The 19,096-nt window shown below is 33.3% G+C and overlaps 1 protein-coding gene across 2 annotated transcripts in view; it reads right to left on the bottom strand.

The window, feature by feature from the left end:
- Nucleotides 1-393: 393 nt before the first annotated feature.
- LOC124364420 (vesicular glutamate transporter 2-like) overlaps nucleotides 394-19,096 on the bottom strand; it is a 41,138-nt gene continuing 22,435 nt past the window's right edge. For both annotated transcript variants that reach the window (XM_046819908.1, XM_046819909.1), the window contains exons 2-10: nucleotides 15,082-15,247; nucleotides 14,444-14,677; nucleotides 11,327-11,501; nucleotides 5,775-5,920; nucleotides 5,020-5,140; nucleotides 3,756-3,889; nucleotides 1,898-2,040; nucleotides 1,692-1,812; nucleotides 394-604 (exon numbers count right to left, since the gene is read on the bottom strand). In XM_046819908.1, coding sequence (XP_046675864.1) covers nucleotides 407-604; nucleotides 1,692-1,812; nucleotides 1,898-2,040; nucleotides 3,756-3,889; nucleotides 5,020-5,140; nucleotides 5,775-5,920; nucleotides 11,327-11,501; nucleotides 14,444-14,677; nucleotides 15,082-15,247 — 1,438 coding nt within the window. In that variant the 3' untranslated portion in view covers nucleotides 394-406. The remainder of the gene's footprint in view (nucleotides 605-1,691; nucleotides 1,813-1,897; nucleotides 2,041-3,755; nucleotides 3,890-5,019; nucleotides 5,141-5,774; nucleotides 5,921-11,326; nucleotides 11,502-14,443; nucleotides 14,678-15,081; nucleotides 15,248-19,096) is intronic.

Genomic DNA, 19,096 nt, shown 5'->3' with positions numbered 1-19,096 from the left:
TAGTTTTATATTTTTTTTTATTTTAAAACGTAATTTTCAGCTGTAGGATACTTACAGTACTTATTTGTTTTTATACTGTAAGATTTTAATAAGTTTTATTGTGATTCACCAAGCTACAAAATATAATATTATTATTGCACTGTTACATAGCAATCATACTGAAGTAAACGTTCTTAGAAATGCATGTTTCTGTGTATTCTTTAGTACTGTTTTATAAACGTCTCACTAATTATTTTAGAAAAACTGTTATATTGAAGGTCCTTTCAAGAAACATAGAGGTTTTCGTTAATTGGTATTTGAAATTATTCAACTGGCCACTGCATACGTCACTTAAATATGACATCCCTTACTTTTCTGTGAAGGATTACTAGGGCATGAATAATAATACAGTACACATATTACAATATCACGATATTGCTTCTTCCACGTAAGATTTGTTATTGTAAGAGTTCTTGTTGGTCTTGACGTTGCCATCAGCCTCCATCTTTTCCTCTGCCGTGACCCAGGGAAGTTTCTCTCCATAACCAAACGTGCCGTAGAACAGTGCCCCCGCAAGTACTACACCGGCGGCGATATAAAATACTATCTGCCACTGATCCTCACTCTGCCAACACGAACAAAACATAGAGTACGAGAAATAAGATATAATAAAAATTAATAACACTATAAAATATTGTAAATGAAGACTGAAAATTAGTTATTATAACATGGAAAACAATAAGATATGAATTAAATTATATTAGTCCAAATATAACAAGCCTTTCTCTACTAAAGGATGTGTTACATATGTCACTAACAAAACTATCATTACGATGGATAGTAAAATTATTTTTCACAATTATTACATTATTTTTCACCCTTAAGTAGATGTAATATTCACATAAAATAAAGTTTTTTGAATGGTAATTCGATGTATATGGCGATTTCAATTATTTGTTCGTTTAACAACAAAGGGTTTTGTATATTTATATGTCGTATGTCATAAAATCCTCATTGTTTATATTATAGTTTTAACTGACTTTTATCAATAAATCTCTTAAAACATTTGCAAAGTCGTTTTTAATAATTACGTAATAAAGGAATTAAAAGTGGATGATTTCATATTAAAACCGTTATATTCAGATGCATGCTTTTTAGATGAAACTGTATTGTAATTCTAAAAATATTATATGTAAATAAAACAAATATTAACATATACATACAAATATATACTTTTAAGTGCAATTATATTTGTACTTAGGCATGCAAGGTTTTTAGTACATAACACGTCCAGGTCTATTACTAACATCTAAGCTTGTCCGTTCACATCGCTTCGGTACTTACTAACACAATTAATTTTAGAAATATGATTAACGTTCCAAATTTTGACACATTGAGCCTGTTTGTTATCCTACGATTTGATCCTCACCAAATTTACCGTTACTGATGATAAGTTTCTTTCTTAGTGGGCATTACTCTATAGATTTCACAAACAACTAGGTTGTGTGTAAACAACGCAAATTGGTTCTCGACTCATGGTCTAACACTAAAGTTTTAGCCTTCTTTGTTACTTTAATAGATTATCATGTAATAATTAAATGGAATAAACTCAGTACGCTCAAACCAATCGCTTATTTTAATTAGTAGTAAGGAAACTGTAAGCATACCAATAATATTATAGAATTGTAGTAGTATTTGTGTGGAATACGTACGTGGTCTGTAACAATAAACCCAGAGATGAGAGGGGTTAGGCAGCCGGCTATGGTGACAAACGTGTTGGACAGTCCATACACGATACTGGCATGTTGAGGAGCAAGCTCCAGACAGTTCACGCTGAAACATTTGGAATCATTGAATGGCAAAGTTAGCAACGATTATTATTAAACACATTCACATTACTAAAGAGACAAAGACTCACAACGCCGCGGTTAAGGTGAACGATTCCATGCCAAGGTCTAACATGAGGCAGATTAGTACACTCTGTATGGATGTCAGATGGCCTACCAGCGACAGACATGCGGCTTGGACCAGGCAAGGTCCGCAGACGAGCACCTTCCGAACCTATAGACAACATGGTATACGAAATTATTATTTAACACAAATCATAGACATTGCTTTTGTAATAAAATCTCGTATTTAAGTGATCAAATAAGATAAAAAGCCGATCTGTTATATAGGCTAGATATGATAGAAAGTCATAATCTTGTTAATGAAACTCATTGTGAAATCCCAAATTTCTATTTATAATACATTACATTATGTACCAATTTTTATATCTGATTTGAATCTACTGCCCAACAATGGTTCAAAGATCTATTTCGTTTCTTATAAATGTACCGTTAATGCATCCGAACTAAGCTTAACAGTAATATGTATTTTTTCAAATTCAAAATTTATTTATTTTTAGAAAAGCATTGATTACAGTGCAGTATACATATAACCATATCTAACCCTCTGGCATTGCTGATCGAGAGAGAAAATGAGAATTAAAAAGTGTTTTGATTTTAATTTAAACGTATTTTACATAAATACACCTACATTAATATTAATTACATTAACTCAGCAATAAATCATTCTTGTAATAATTAAAAAAAATCATTACTTATAGATATTAAACATATTCCTTCTTACAATAAAAAATACGTAAATTCTTTTTGTTTCAATTTATGAAAAGATTGGTGTCGTAGATTGATATAAAAAACTGCATACAATTGAAGATTATTATTATTTCATTGAGAAGAAATTCGTTATTTAAACCATTGTGAGTGTCCTGAGTGATCATTGAGATTACAAAACACAAAGTTTTAAGTTAGAACACATTCATGAGGTCTTAAAACTCAAAACTTTTTTTATTAAAAATTAAAGAGACTCTGTTTTTGGAGAATTTTTATACTTCTTCAACAACCCCGTGTGTCAGTCCCCTTCGAGATAGATAATTTTCATCATATGTCACTCTTAAAAGCGCGTGGTAAAGGTTGCTGAGCTAGGATGTGTCTGGTATTTTTATGGTTGGTTAGGGATGTCCGTAGGTGTAAAAAGGATTTTTCCGGCACTTACAACACTCGATTACATGTGGAGAGGGGAAGTGGTTCAAATTATTTGTCACCCTGCACTGAATTACCCTGCGGCTTTTTACTGAATAGATCCCCTAGAGTATAGTCGTTCTGTTCTTACCGGCAACAATCACAACATATTATTAATATTTAACGTTTATAAGGGTTGCGCCTTGGACGTAGCCAGCGAGGAGGTCCAAGGGGTCCGGACCGCCCCCCCCCATATTTTCAATTGTTTTAATTAATTTGTTTATTAAATTAATATTGTTATATTATCATTCTGTTCTTTTTCTTTTTTGAGGGAAAACAGTAAAAATGCAATTACGCACGCAGGTGGCCAGCCTGTAGTGTGGGACTCCACCGGTACTGGGTATATACAGTATAAAAATAATTCAGTATTACTGACATGTACCGCTGAAAGATCATTCTCCCCCAGAAATTTTGTTCCTGGCTACGTTCTTGGCTTGTGATATTGGCAGAAGAAACCAAATACTAGTACAATTGTGGACTTCACAGTAATGATGCAATCACTTAATATTAATTTTACTTCAATTCGATAAACTTAAATGTTACTAGTATATATCACTTGCACATGAATTCTCCCTATCTATTTGTTGCGTTCCTTACATTGAAATACATTTCTTAAAAAATCAGTAACTGTTCAGTACCAATACACCATAAACTCGAACCTAAATTATTGTACTACTACCATGTGATGTATACCATAGTAGTTGACATAATATTCTTGTTCGCCAACCAGTCTCCAATACTACCAGAAAACTGCATAGTGATGCCCATTACAACATAAGGCACCGAAGTGATAAAACCAGCCTTGGCCAGCTGATAGTGGAATACATCTGAAAATGGCAAAATGTGCGTTTAAATACCCACAACATATGATGCTACAAAGAAACTACAGTATTGAAAAATCTGTCACTTCATGTTAAAAATAGGTAAATATTTGTAAATTTGTAGCTCACAATAAAAGTCGCTACGCTTCTCAATGAAAGTATTTTTGCTCAAGTTGGTGTGCTACACAACGTTTTGCTAACTACTGGCTTGAACACGACCTTTTGTGTTTCTTATAAAGCCCAAATAACACTGCATATTCTTTCGTTGGTGTCAAGAGATAGCATGGTGAAAATTGATTGAAATTGGAATTGGAGTGCGGAATATATGCATTTTTATCACTTTATGTAAGACCAATATTGTAGTTCTAATATGACTCTAAGTTTTGTTCTAAACATCAAGTTTCTATCAGTATTAATTTTGATCACAACAATATCATGAACTAACCCTTGTCAATTTAGTTGGTCTAATTTTAATTATTTATTTAATATTAACTCGTTATTTAATTATAATAAGAAATGTGTTGATATGTAAACCAGTTGTACTAAAAAACACGTTAAGTAAAGAGATATTTTTTATTCTTTTCATTCATTTATTCATGAGACGCTCAAAATGAAAAAAAAACTCACTAAAAATTTACTTGCTTAGTCAGATAAATTTGATTTCTTACTAATTACAACACGTCTAATTGGTAAACAACTTTATGCTTAAAATTATATTAGGACAAGAATAAAATGCAATAGAATCATAGAGAAACATATAATTTAACCTTTAAACAAAATATATATAAAAACAAATATTTAATTTTTTATTTACTGTAAATAACATACCTCCTCTAAGGTCAAAGATAAGAAGAGGGTATCGATTCCAGGATCAATTTACTGATATGGTCTAGCAGATGAAAACAAAGAGAGCGAAACATTTCTCTGTCGACTTGACTGTATGACCAGCAATTAACTGTATGACCAGCAATACCCCGTGCTGTCATGTGGATTGTCTGTGGAAACATCTTACAATACTTAAGAGCAGGATTACGGGAACGCATAGCTGGCCTACAAATAAATTACGCCGCGGTATTAATCTTGACCTTTAAAGTTCGTTTATAACAACTATTATTTTAAATGTTTTTAAAATTTACCTTTCATGAACATCGGCAACAGAGTAAGTGTGGTGTAATGTCCCCAAACGATACTGAAGTTGGCGATCGTGACTGCCCAGAGAGGAAGTGACGTAACAATCTTTCCCCAGGGATGCGTTATCTGAAAAACCACTAAAGTCTTGTTATAATACTCACAATCTGAAATATTGGAGGTATACGAAGAAATGTTTAAACTCTCTGAATTTAATTACTTAACACACAAGGTACAGATTTTGTTCGAAAGGTTTAAATGATTGGATTTACACGAATAATTTTTCTTAAGAAAATATTCTTGTTGGCAAAAATTTTAAAATTACATTTTTAATTGGCCTTCTCCTTTAGATCCATAACGTAAGGCATGTAAGATATAAATGGATTCTCTAAATAAGAGACTTCGTTTTTAATGTTTTAAGAACATTATCAGAAAACAAAGCCATATGTATATTCAAGAGAAATATGTTTTTAATATATTATGAAGTGGCCGATCCTATTTTAAGCCTTACTTCTTTCATCCTTACGGGTCTCTAGCCTGGGCATGGTTCTTTAAAAAAGAATAAGTAAGAGACACAATACAAGGTTAATAGTACTAATAGAAATTACTACGGTCACAGACAGGATTTTTTATTATCTACGATATAACTCAGATCGAAAGTCTGACTTTTTATACCGAACGGCCATCAGCTCTTTCTATAATTAATTATGAATGTTGTTTTTTACTTTGTGTGATCTATCAAATAAATAATGTCACTGCTTACCTTTTCTGGCTTGTTTAAATCGTGGTGGCTATTCCCGAGAGAATTCTTGATATACGTGAGCTCTTCAACAGATATGTGTGGGTCATCGTCCGGACAGTTCTTGACCACGAGGAACCAGACTGCTGACCACACTAATCCCGCTGCTCCTGCATAGTTAAATACAAGAGTTACTAAACGATGGCACAGATACAACCTCTAGTGGTGATTCGGACTATTCAGTTGATCTACGAGGAGGCTGAGACATAATGGATATGGACACGGAATAGTAAGAGGAGTAATAAAAAATGTGAAATTAGCAGAAGAGAATGTGAAAGTATTGTTTCTAAACATCGGAAATTTATAATTAGTCCATGATAAAATGCACTAAGCTTAAAAAAGTGAACCAGTAGTTATGAGCACGATCCCTATGGGAATGGCCTAGGTACATGGCAATAGACAAATATCCTGCAATGATTGAAAACTAAAAACATCTCATGATGCACAGATCTGTAGAAAATTTATTTCATGTTTAGCTGTAATATGACGGTAGGAAATTAAAGATGTATTAATAATTGTGTCAATTTTCACTTTGTTACTATGGAAGATCTTATTTACAAAATGTGAAACTTTCGTATGTTGAAACCTAACAATATATTTATATGAGTGGTTAGAATAGTATAACTATAAGCGTTATGATTCTCTATATTGAGTCGTAATCTGTACATTGTTTTGATATTTTAATATATGATTATACATTTCCATTCATGAAGATAGTTGAATAACCGATATTGTGAAGTAACAAGGAAACGATATTCCACGAGTTACTTTTCAAATACACACACATACCAAATTCAAACTTTATTGAACTGGCTTAAAATTTCATTAATGGTGTGGTAAATTACAACCGTGCCAGCTTTTGCTTCAAGAAATAACTTTTTATATACTAGTATGAAGTATCACGTTATATTGATTGTATTGTTACCAAATCATTATATATCTCACTAAAGATTGTACAAGTATTATTCAAAACCTGTACGAGATATTTTTCTTCACAAGTTTGTGATCCTATAGCTGGTCTCAAAGAGTGCAGATAACCAGATCGATTAACATGTATCCCATATAATGTTCATGCAATTTTTAATGAACCCAATCACAACACATTCATAGCATGTTAACATTAAACATATAGGGTTCTAGGAGTCAGCCACCTTCGGTTCGATTTATGGCACATCTTGAACATTGCTAAATGCAGATTGGCTCAGTGGAAGGGTGCTAGGCCTAGAAACCTAACAATCGCAACTAAGATCTGCCACCAGATGAACAGAATTTGTAGTCATGTACAGAATTTGGAAGACGTACTGGGCCTAATAGTTATTCACATATGTACATGGAAGTATACTTAGGCTATTAAAACCGTTCAACGTCCTGGGACGTGCATATAGCGAGCCAGCCAGCTGTATTGCGCTTTGCCAGACCTCTGCCAACACGAATTTAAAGACAATACGAACTCTCTGAACAAGTCTTAGAATCTAATTGAGCCATTTACAAGAACACCTGCTAGACTAAGAACATCTATAGGGTACTAGAATAAGAGATTAGCTTCCAGAACCAACGGAAGAGCAGACGTAGCTTCAAAGGGTGAGGCGAGGCGGTTCGTTACCGCTACGCCCGACAAATAAAAACGCGTTACACCATTCAGTTATAAAAGGTCCTGTTAAACAAAAAAGGACCTAACTGAAACCGGTCATAACTGAAAACTAATTGACCTGAATATTGGTCGTAGGTAAATTAGACATATCCATATTCGAGTGCCAACTTTCGCCGCACTGGCCCAGCAACAGTTGGACTTCGATAACGACTGTTGCCATCACAGCCTTCCCGTAGCCACGGCCTCCGTCAGTACGATTGATTCTGTCATAACATAAGTTGGTTCTAAAAGTTCTAAAAATCTGGAATCTTCCAAAAATTCTAATACTCTGTTAGAATATTACCCCCCCCCCCACACTATTGGTGTGAAATAATTAATTATCTACAACATCATTGATTTAAATATTCACAAGTATACAGTGTTGGCACACCTCAGACGTGCTCTAAACGCGAGGGTATTTCACGTCTCCAATTATTTTAATTATTTCAAATTGTATTTTTATTTTTTTGGAAACCAATACGTCAAAATGTATTAACCTTTAATCCGTGCAACATTTCGTGAGACTCAACTGAGTTCTTTAGGTTCTTTTATTTACCATCGTGGGTAAACTGGTGAGTGTGGTGAAGGTGAACATAACCTTGTGACTATCAAGTAGTTCTCTTAACACGTGCCATGCACATTACTCAAGGCCCACGCTGTGACGCGGCTGATATACGTACTGACAACAGCACCAACTGGCGTGGTGGCTCAAGGTGCAACCTCACCGAGGAACTCTAACTGCGTCAAAGGATCGAATACAACACATATCTTTTTGTTACGTTGCGGGTTCAAAACCTCTTCCTTAACATTTCCTTTTGTTGAACTATATTTTAAAGGTTTCTATATATTTTAATTATATCAATTATTTAATTTTGAGTTTTACTGTTCATTACTAATTTTCTTTAATCAATATTTTAAATTAATTAATATATTGTAAATTGACTCGAATACCTGCATTGATTTCTTTGTGCGCTGATTTATTCATGTATCTGTGTTAATTGATTTTACGAGTTTCGCTATTATAACTTCAGGATATGATAGTAAACACAAAAACAAGCAAGGGTTAATATGAACATAAATGACAAACACTTTGGAGGTGTGCTTAATAATATACTTTCCAACTGTAATAAAGCGCAAACACTCACTAAATAAAATTTATGTCAATATATTATATCTCAACCGGTATTAACAAATTTACTATTGTTAGTTTTTCATTAAATTTGTGATAAATAGTTATTCTTTCTATTTTTACGAGGGATTAAGAATTTTTGTATATCAAAGTTTCGCATATTTTAAACACCACCATTTTGAATTGGAAAGTGATAATTATAGATAGGCTATTTAATGTTTTAAATTTTACCTTTAATTACCATAACATAACTACCAAGTTTTATGTTATTTCCTCCAATGGGTTCTTAGATACGATATTTTAAATATAAACCCATATGGACAGACAGGCACTACACGAAGCGAGATAGGACATATTATGTTCATATACACCTTTTGCTTCTTTTGGTGTCTACTATCATATCTAAAGTTGTGCCAGTCTCTCGCGAAACATCTTGTATTTTAATATATTTCTGTAAATTGTTTGTATTTTTCTTTAATATTAAGGCTTCCAATGTTTAATAATTTTAATCTCTAGGTTTACCATTTCTGATTTTTAACTTGCCACTATCAATCAACTATGGTCTCGCTCGCTTTTTTTCTGTGGCGCCTTCAATTAGTTAGAAACTTAGTGAAATTCCCTGTACAAATAAATAACCGCTGAAATAGAGCACGCTTTGTTGTTATTGACTTTTTACTCAATCAAAATTAATAGGAAGATTATGACTCGTAACAAACGTGGATACTTGCTTCTTGAAGCTGAAAATATTTTTACGAGCTTAAAGGATGAACTTATCAATTCTGAGGTAGCTGACCTAGCGATAAATTTTCATTGCGTTCTTTCGAGTGTATCAGAAAAATATACCAGTGACGCTATAGTTGCGTTATTACCAGAAATTGCCTCACTTCTGAGCAGACTTGATGCAACGTTCAATGTAAATATTGACATTAAACAGACTCTTTCAGAACAAGCACAAGAAAACAGTTTGCTAGCAAATCATTTAGAAAAAAATAGTAAAAACAAGAGCTTGAGGATTCTTTACAACGTGAAGAAAAACCTGCATTAGAAGATTAATTTAAAAATCTACAAGACCACAACAAAACGTTGCAACATAAAGTGACCGTTTTAAAGGAAGAAATAAAAACAACAGTGGAAATTATCAATCAACTGAGATTCGATTACGAAAAAGTTTCCAAGGAGCTGTCACATACAATAAGTTCGTATTGAAAAGCAACTCTAAAACTTTGTTGTAAGCAGAAATGTGTACCACTCACTGTTCCAATAGAGACTGTAAATCGTTTTGCCTATCTCTTTAATGACTCACCACCCTCTTATGACTGTGAAATCATTCCAGGAGTGAGCTGACGTACAAAGACAAACGACACCTTCCTCAGCTAAAGGCAGGCATTCCATTGAAAGACAAAAATATTCTCATTAGGCGGCTAAATAAATGAGGAGATCATTGTATAGCCAGACAGTCAGGGAAGAGAGTTTGTAGAGCATTTGATTTAACTAAGAAAACATTTCGAATTTTTTGTTTACTGCTTACCTGAAGCTAAGATTAAAACTGTAGTTCAAAAGCGATTATGTTTTATTAGGGATCTTTTGGATCAGGGGTACTTTGTTTTACTTGCAGGATCAAATTACACTGGCAAAGACGAACCTGTCCAACTGATAATCATCCAAAAACTGAATACTCTTTTTTCACTTAACAATAAGATAATTACATTGGTCTGCAGTCCCCCCTATCGTTGTGACAACAGATTCTTAAATGACAGCAATTTCTTCGCAAATCTCATTATTTCTAAGATGATCTCTGACTGCAAAGGTGGCCTGATTGTGATTTATGGAGACGTTAATGCTGATCAAAGAAGGTCGCACTTTACAAACCATGGACTTCACTACATCCGGTCTAGAAAGGCGGTTTTGAGGAAACGTGTTGCTGACTTTACTGTGCATCGCGGAAGCTCTCATTTCTACACGGACGAAGACAATAACCATCTCCAAGATGTAGATGCAAGTTCTCCGGTTAAACCTCCTAGAATTCAGTTACTAATGCTCTTTTAAATTTTGGAACTGAACAGTAGTATTACCAGGATTAGTAACTGAGTCTAGGAACTGTGACTTCTGAATCTATTCATTATTTTGGACCATTTTCTGTTGGAAATTATTACCTAAAGTATCACTATGTATTTTTGATATTAGCCTTACAAAAGCCTATATATCAAATAACTGGAAAACTTTCATTTCTGTCTATCTGTCTGCGCGCAGGATATCTTAAGTGACCTACAGACTTTAAATTCTGCACGTAGCTTCATTTCTATAAAAGCATCATCAAGTTCGATGATGCGCTTGTCACTCCATGGAGTTTAGCTGAGTGTCAAAGAACATTTTTACTTTGCATATATACATATTGCATACAGCCTCAGCGATTATAGTTACGAGACGTACTCTCGTCGTGGTCTTAACGTACTCCTACCTTGTCATGTAGTATAATAAGCTGACTGGTGAACTAGTGTACGAATAAATACTACCAGCTAAAAACCTACCACAAATCCAAGGATATTTCCATTAATTAGGTCATCGGTAACATTCGTGAAGTAGTGCTTATTGGAACAAAGTGCTTAGAAACCATCTTGTGATAACCTCAATTGCAATAATCCCACCACTTACCCATGTAAGTGCTATTTAAACCTAATTATACGTTATCTGGAGAGGAAACGGCTGGGAATAATTAGTTGAAGGACAGGAGTACGTTACACCATGACGTGTACATACCAGTGATGTAAAATATGGATGCCCAGCCCAATACATCGCCGATGAGACCGGACATCTGCAGACCCAGCACTGTGCCCAGGGCAGAACCCATGAATGTAAACCCTATCACCCGTGATCGTTCTTGAGGTGGAGCCCACTGTGCGTAAATAGCTTGAGTGCATGGGAATGTTCCTCCCTAAACAGTAGAACAAAGATTTATTACATTTGTATTTAATTTGAAGTTCCTCACAAATATATTTAAACCAGTTATTATTTATAAATACGATTACTTTTTGTGTCACACACAATTTAAACTATAATGGAGGAATGTTCACTTGTATCTGAGAAAGAAACTTTAAATTTATGAAACATCGAGTTCTATGATACTGCGCGACCTTCCATGGGATTTTCTTGAGCGTTCGCGAAGCATAACTTGAAGTTAGCGAGGTTAAACTTTCTGCAGAATATTTTAGGAAAGGATTTAGTTACAGACCTGTAGTTTTTTACATTTGCTACAACTCAGTAAAATTCGTCCTATGTATATCTGAGTGTCTTCCACAGGATATGTAGAATATGAAATGAGCTGTATACCTCAAATTATGTATGAAGCTTCATTTTTACAGGGGAAAAATCCGGTTTGACTATGGTGCATATTCGCTTATTAGGTCAGGCTGAGTGTTAGGGAAGCCTATAACGTAGAGAAATAACTGGACAAACGGATTAACCTGTAGATTTGAGATTTCAGATGAAACTTTATTTCTATATAGACAAGTTCGAGTTCCGTAATTTTTAATGTCCCTCTATGTGAATTGGCTGAACGTTAATGAGGTCTGTTACTTTTTTACACATAAGCAATTTCGATTTTCCTTTAGTAAATGTTCCTCATTTCTCCTTATGACGTCCATGTTACGCCCATTACCTATAAACAGCGGGAGGTTCCCGGGGGAAGGTAAACCTCCGGCATTGGTTCAAGTAATTTTTTAAAATTCTTGGCTGTAGTTCGGTCAAGACGGCTTTTCGGCCAATGGATGAGCCATATACAACCATGGTCGTTAAGATAACGGCCGTACCTCGAACGTCAGCATACCTTGCTAAGTGTCATATTCTGCCCAACCTATCGTTTACCTAACAGTTTAAATAAAGTTTCACTGTTTATATTGTCATTCTACATTACAAATTGAGGCAGGTGTAACGGATCTGGTGATAAATTACATTACTTCCTGAAATATAATTCTTTGGTTGAAAATTACTGTCTTGGGTGTTACAAATAACGACATTACAAATAACGTTGTATAGAACTGAGTACATTTAAGAAACTTTCATAATTTTATTAATAACAATGTGATTGATTATCAAGCACAGCAGATGTAACATTTGTCAAAATGTTGTACTGATTCAGTTAACAAGCGAATAGGCAGACTTAAAACATAACTCAGTATATGGGCGTGATAATGGGCAAATAATGAAATCCACTGAGTGGTCATAATATACCTCGGATCACAAGACAATTCATTGGTAATCCTCCGAAAGATTGATACTGCCACACGTCACGGCAGTGTGGTTCATATCGAAGAGCTCTTCATGGTCGAGGAGACGAAGAACTTTTCGGTCTCTGACCTGCTGCTAGCACGTGGTGGAAGTTATCGTAAAATTTATTCTCTATAAAGTATACACTTAAAATATATAATTTGGTCAATTCAAAATCTATAACAATATCAATTAATAAATATATAGGATTTTTCTTCTATATGTTTATGTTCTAAGTGTTGAGTAAACTGAAATGTAGCCTTCATTGGTTTTGGTAATAAATTTTGTTATTTTGAATATCGGGTTTTTTGTAGTATGGTCCTTAGACCGATATACATTTTTTCTGATATCCAAAACCTCTGAGAAATATTTTTTTTTATTTTATTTTTTACTAATTTGTAGGTTTTATTTAATTGTTATAACAAATAAGAAATTATAATAAAAGTTCACCTTTGTTTTTAATAGGGCAGAGAACTATCGTTGTTTGTTGTTTTGTTTACATTGTAGAGGAATCTATATATTTGTGATTTAGTTATTGTACATTATTTATTCAATAATTTACGTCTGCTGAGAATGGATTATTAAAAAACACATTCTCATCAAGGATATTTTTGTTAAGAATGGCGTTAGAGTTTTTGTTACAGTAGAGATGTTAGATTTTGTATATAAGGGATGTTATACATAATGCACTCCCTTTTGCACAAGTTACATGTAGACAGGTAAATAACAAATGCAACATTTAACGTTGCACGTGTATTAATATTATCCAAGAGGTATAAAAGAATTAATTGCTTTGTTAAAAAACATTCACATTTGACATTCAATAATACATCTTAGGTGACGAACTTTTCAAGAAGTCTTCCGTTCTGTGAAGAGTAGCAGACATTTTGCACGAGATTTGTGAATTGTTTGTGGTTTTTATTATAGTAGACAATGGTATTATACATGTTTACCTAATATAGGTGGCTTTTTAGTTAAAATCTATAACGATGAAATGAGTTTCAAACATTATGCAATAAGGGTGTCTAGGGTTGAAAAAGAAGAACAAATCTAAAGTGGATATGGAATACATAACAAGATAGGCGACAATAAGATGCCCATTTGATTATACTTTATTGGTCGAGAGTTAGCGAAGCCTATCACTCTTGGGGCTAAATAACTTCGTTTTTGTCTGTCTGTCCGCCCGATGTCTCGAATCAGAAGTAGAGTACAGACTTGAAATACATTAGCTTCATTTCTATATAGGCAACACTGAGTTCGATGACGGCGCGTCACTTCCATAAAATTTGGTCGAGCGTGAGTAAATATTCTTACATTGAGAAGATAGCAGAATAAATAAATTTGTAAACAAGCTGAGTAAAACAATATAAGACTTTAAAATGTGACATATTACCACATGTAGTTCATTTATACAGTAAAACTAAAACATAATAAAATGGACAGTCGAGGTTTAAGGTCGGTGACAAGGTGTGGTATCAGTACACTCTTGTGTTTCAGTATCCTCATGAGCATTATGAATTATAATCCAACTATCAAATCAATATGTTACATGTTTGTATTAATACTAACAAATTTTTCAAATCCTTTGTGGTCAAAATGTTTGTCACAAACCTCAAAGAACCCCTCAATGACCCTGACGGCGACCAGTGCGTAGACGCTGGTAAAGGCAGCAAGGGGAGTAAATATGGTAAGGAGCGCGGTGACCAGCACTCCTACCCCGAAGATAGTTCTACCTCCAAATCTGGCCCCCAACCATCCTCCTGGCAGTTGTGTGCACAAGTAACCATAGAAGAAGGAACTGAGAACCAAGCCTTGCATCTTAGTATCCCAATTGAAATCTTGCCTCTGGAATTATAAAACTAGACTTTACTAATGGAAACAAAATAGGCGTATCCTAAAAAAGTAAAGGAAATGCTCTAAATTAACTATGTATTAATTATGTATGACATACTTTTAAATCACCACAAATTATAATATACATTTCTGCTCATTCCATTTGATTTTAAAGTGGCCTGAATAATTAGCAAATAACTCTGAAATAACGAACAAACCTGGTAAATGTATGTTTTAAATGTAGTGGCCAAGTACTGCATAAATAGGTTGTAAATTTATTAAATAATGTTGAAAATTCTCTATATTAAAATGTTCTATGAAGAGTGAAATATCAAAACACACCTATGTTCTCATGTAATGTTCTCAAAACGAAAAGGCAAATATGTTTAAGGGCTGTCATATAACTACAATCTTACTTCAACAACTGTGCCATTACTCAGAGTAACGTTGTAAGGGGAATTCATAGCCACGATTCCAATACTGATGTTCACCCTCAGTATGTAAATGTTTGCGAATCCTAGGCACATCAGGATCGTGACGATATGCCGTCTTCTCTTCCAGATCATCCATCTTGGCGGGGTCCTGCAAACCAAAAACAAGTTGTTTGTCTTATGTAATTAACAAGTATTTACGCAGAAAGAGACTTATGAAGTTAAAAATATTATCACATTTTTAAAGTCACAATTTATTAATTGAACTTATTGGTCGGTACACTTGAATGTCAAAATAACCAAATGCCCAATGCAATTTACATTAATAACCTGTTTTCATTTTCATTTTTTTATTCACTTTTATGTACAATGAACAAGGAATAGTGTCACATATAAAATTTTAGTATTACAAAATGTCATACATGAGACATACAGTTCAAGGTAACAAAGACTCCAAGAATCAATTAGACTTGTGTAAATAAATAAGTTATTTAGAAATTAAAATTAATTTAGAAAGATCCCCTCTCTAATTAGGGAGGATTACAGATAAAAATTGTAGCCTACCTAGTTAACAATAGTACGTTTATTAATAAGGTCTTTTTAGCTCTAGTTTTAATTTTTAATTTTATTCTATTTCTTGAAATTATTTGGTAACATTCGTAAACATTTAAGTCCTGTTTTACTTGTCTTTTTCTCAGCAAGCTATACATTGTAGTGATTGCTTTCTTCTAAGGTCCTTCCCCTTGTGTTGTATGTGTGACTGTTTGTTTTTATTATTCCCCGCATGTGCTCTTTCACAAACATTACCGATTGAATAACATGGAGCACATATATGGACAAAGTTGCCTAGATTTTTAAAATGGCCTTTTAACAGAATCTTTAATTTTTAGTCCTAATATGACTCTAATTGCTCTTTTTTAAAGAAGAAGAATTTTACTTTACATCATTGGCCTAAGTGAAGCCTTGTGATAACTAGGGATATAAGTGTAATTTTAATAGTTTTGAGACAATTGGATTTTTCCATAGACAGTATTTTAGGAAAATTTAATTACATATAGTAACACGGAGTTTCGTCTACATATTTCGACAGTTTCCCGATCTGTAATAACGAACCAGTTGACGCACACAAAACACAAATTTAGGTTTAATAAGGATCCCTATGGGGATTTATGTGGTAACATGCTGATTTTGAAAGCTTGTTTTAAATGTGTACGATTTAAGATCTGTTATCCTACTAAAAAATACTAAAACTATGAAGTGGCAGCTCTCGAATTCCGTGACAGTGCAACTTGTCAAGAATGTTTTGTGATTAACACAGTTGAACGATTCGACCATCTAGCCCTCTAAAACCATCTCGATTAATTTTACTACAGCGACAACTGTCAATTTACACTTCCTGAAACCAAACTGTTCAGTAGTGAGCCGGTTGGTCAACAAAACTTATTAGCTTTTCAAAAAAATAACTATAAACTTATTGGAATTAGTTTTATTAGTCGTTCTTACATTTGTTTGGAATTTGTAAACGGAGTATATTAAAGTTATTAATTTGTAATTTATTTACTTGTTTTTATTAAAAACGTTTATACAATATACTGTTTTACAGGCTAACTCATGCTGCAATAATTCAATGCAATTATTTTATAAATAACACATTTCATATTAAAACTTATAATGGTTTGAGACCTAGATATATTTTTTTTTCAAAATAAGATCGATAAATCTACATGTGGTTTGATGCTCCAATGGCTCTACCTATTCATTAAAAAAATATCATATAATTTTTTACTGTACACGATTTTGAGTTTTTATAAACTAAATTTTAGTAATCAGTTAAGCATAATACATAATAATAATTGATCAATTTGTTTGCTTGCAAAATTCCGAATTCATTCAGCACAATCCATTCTACAAGATACTGTTCTTTCCATTCATTTGGCGTGTTGATTACTTTTTGGTACCTATATTTATATAAAAACTGTGTATTCAAATCACATCATGTAAACGTAGTCCGTGGTTATCAAAGGAAATTTCTGACGGTTGAATACCCTTGATTATTAGACCCTACACTACTGCTGTCGTGGCGTAGATCACCTGTAACTCGAGTGCAGGAGCGAGGTTTGGCCAAGTACAATGATACAAAAATCGTGTGTATCCGATTAAAAATAAGGCTCTCTTCTGAGACCTTGTAGTTTCCCTCACATATGTGGCCAAAAATTACCTCACCTGTAGTTCCACTTACCTTAAGTGATATCCTAAGTAAGTCATGGATTAAAAGGTAAAAGATTTTTTTTAAGTCGAGCTGTATTGCATCCACCCTATTTATATACTAAGTACCCTTTAGACATTTTTACCAACACGTGTTTCAGAATTTATGCTAAGATAGCAGTAGTTAACCTCGCGTAACTATGCACAGTAAATAATACTTCAATAATTACAATATCACTTTAGGCTCAGTGCAAAAAAGGTATATTTTATTTGTGGTCATATAGAAATGTTAAACTGAAGTTACATTGATAATATAACTGATAACACTGTAAATCTTAATGTTGGCATTTAAATTTAATCGTAAAACTTTCAAACATTTAGAAAATCCATAATCTTCAAGCTTTACAAGACAAAATTTGTTATAATTATATTATGATTACCTAATATAATAAATATTTATTATAAATATGTAATAAATAAATATTGTAATAATTCAATTTTATTTTACAACCGTGGAGTTAATTACACACAGTTAATCAGAAATGTTTTTTTATAATATATTCACTATATAATGGTTCAGTTGTACATTTCTATAAATTTAAACGGTGACCATGGTGAAACCTTATAAGTTATAAAAAAACATTCAAGATTAAAAAGTTGTTTGAAATTGCTTGGCAGTTTTCAGAAAAGAGTCAAATTTGACTAATTTTGTACGAATTACCCGACATAAAATTGCAAAAATGAGAATGACTGCCATCTTTAAACGTTGTATTAGTTAAAAGTCAGCTAATCACCCAACCAAACTACAGTAGAGCGTCAATAATCCGAACGTAAAAAATCCTGACGCCCGCTTTAACACGTGAACAGTAATTTGCCCGGCTCTGTGAGAAGACAATGACCTTGGTGTGGTTTGAACCTCCCAGTGTCTGTTTTAACCATCCACCCTCCCATCCCCCCACCAAATTACAACAGTGTAAGTAAAAATGATGTAGTCTTAGTTGCGTGTTACGATTCGTAGTGAGAAATATTCTTCGGTAATGTTTATTAATTAGTACATAAAGTGTTTATTTTTTTATTTATCCTGCCATTTTAGTGTACCTAGGAATTCCTAGGTTATGTTCGAAAAAACGGAAATCCGAACCTCTCCTCCCGCTGTTAAATTTTTGACGCTCTAATGTATACCTATATAAATACTGTCTGTATAAAATTTAGTCTGAATCTATTTCAAACTACGGTACTTACTATTTTAACAATTATTCGTTATGAACATGACCTGAGAATTATATTTTTTGCGCTGTAATGCACAATGACTGATAGACTTCAGAATTACCTTTCCAAACTTTGAATAGACGCCATCCTCAAACCTTAAGAAATATAAAAGTTGTTTATAATTGCCTCATTTATATAAAAAAATAAATAAGTTCTGAGACTGTGTTGGGAATTAGTTAGGTTACACAGTTTGCTCCAATGCTAATAACCGTTATCTTGGAATATTTTAACTATCTCCAAGCTATGTATGAAATACTGTAGCAGGTTTTGTCTGAATCTATTAAGAATAGAACTACAGTTCTTGTCATATTTATTCACAATTAATTCCAATATATTGTATACTACTTATAATGTACCTATAAATTTTTATATTTAGGTTGTGTCGTATTCTGGGATTATGATCAGAGAAAGTGCACACAATTTCCCGAACATTTCGTCATAAGGGTTATTTTAGTAGGCAAATTTCTGAAATTTCTAAAATGGAATGTACATGAAACGAAACAATGAGTCCTTTGTGGGAGTCTTT

Source organism: Homalodisca vitripennis, chromosome 6, assembly GCF_021130785.1.
Source record: "Homalodisca vitripennis isolate AUS2020 chromosome 6, UT_GWSS_2.1, whole genome shotgun sequence".
In the NCBI taxonomy this organism is placed as follows: Eukaryota; Metazoa; Arthropoda; class Insecta; order Hemiptera; family Cicadellidae; genus Homalodisca; species Homalodisca vitripennis.
Note: the sequence above shows the minus strand (reverse complement) of the source record. Positions and strands in the feature narration are given on the sequence as shown.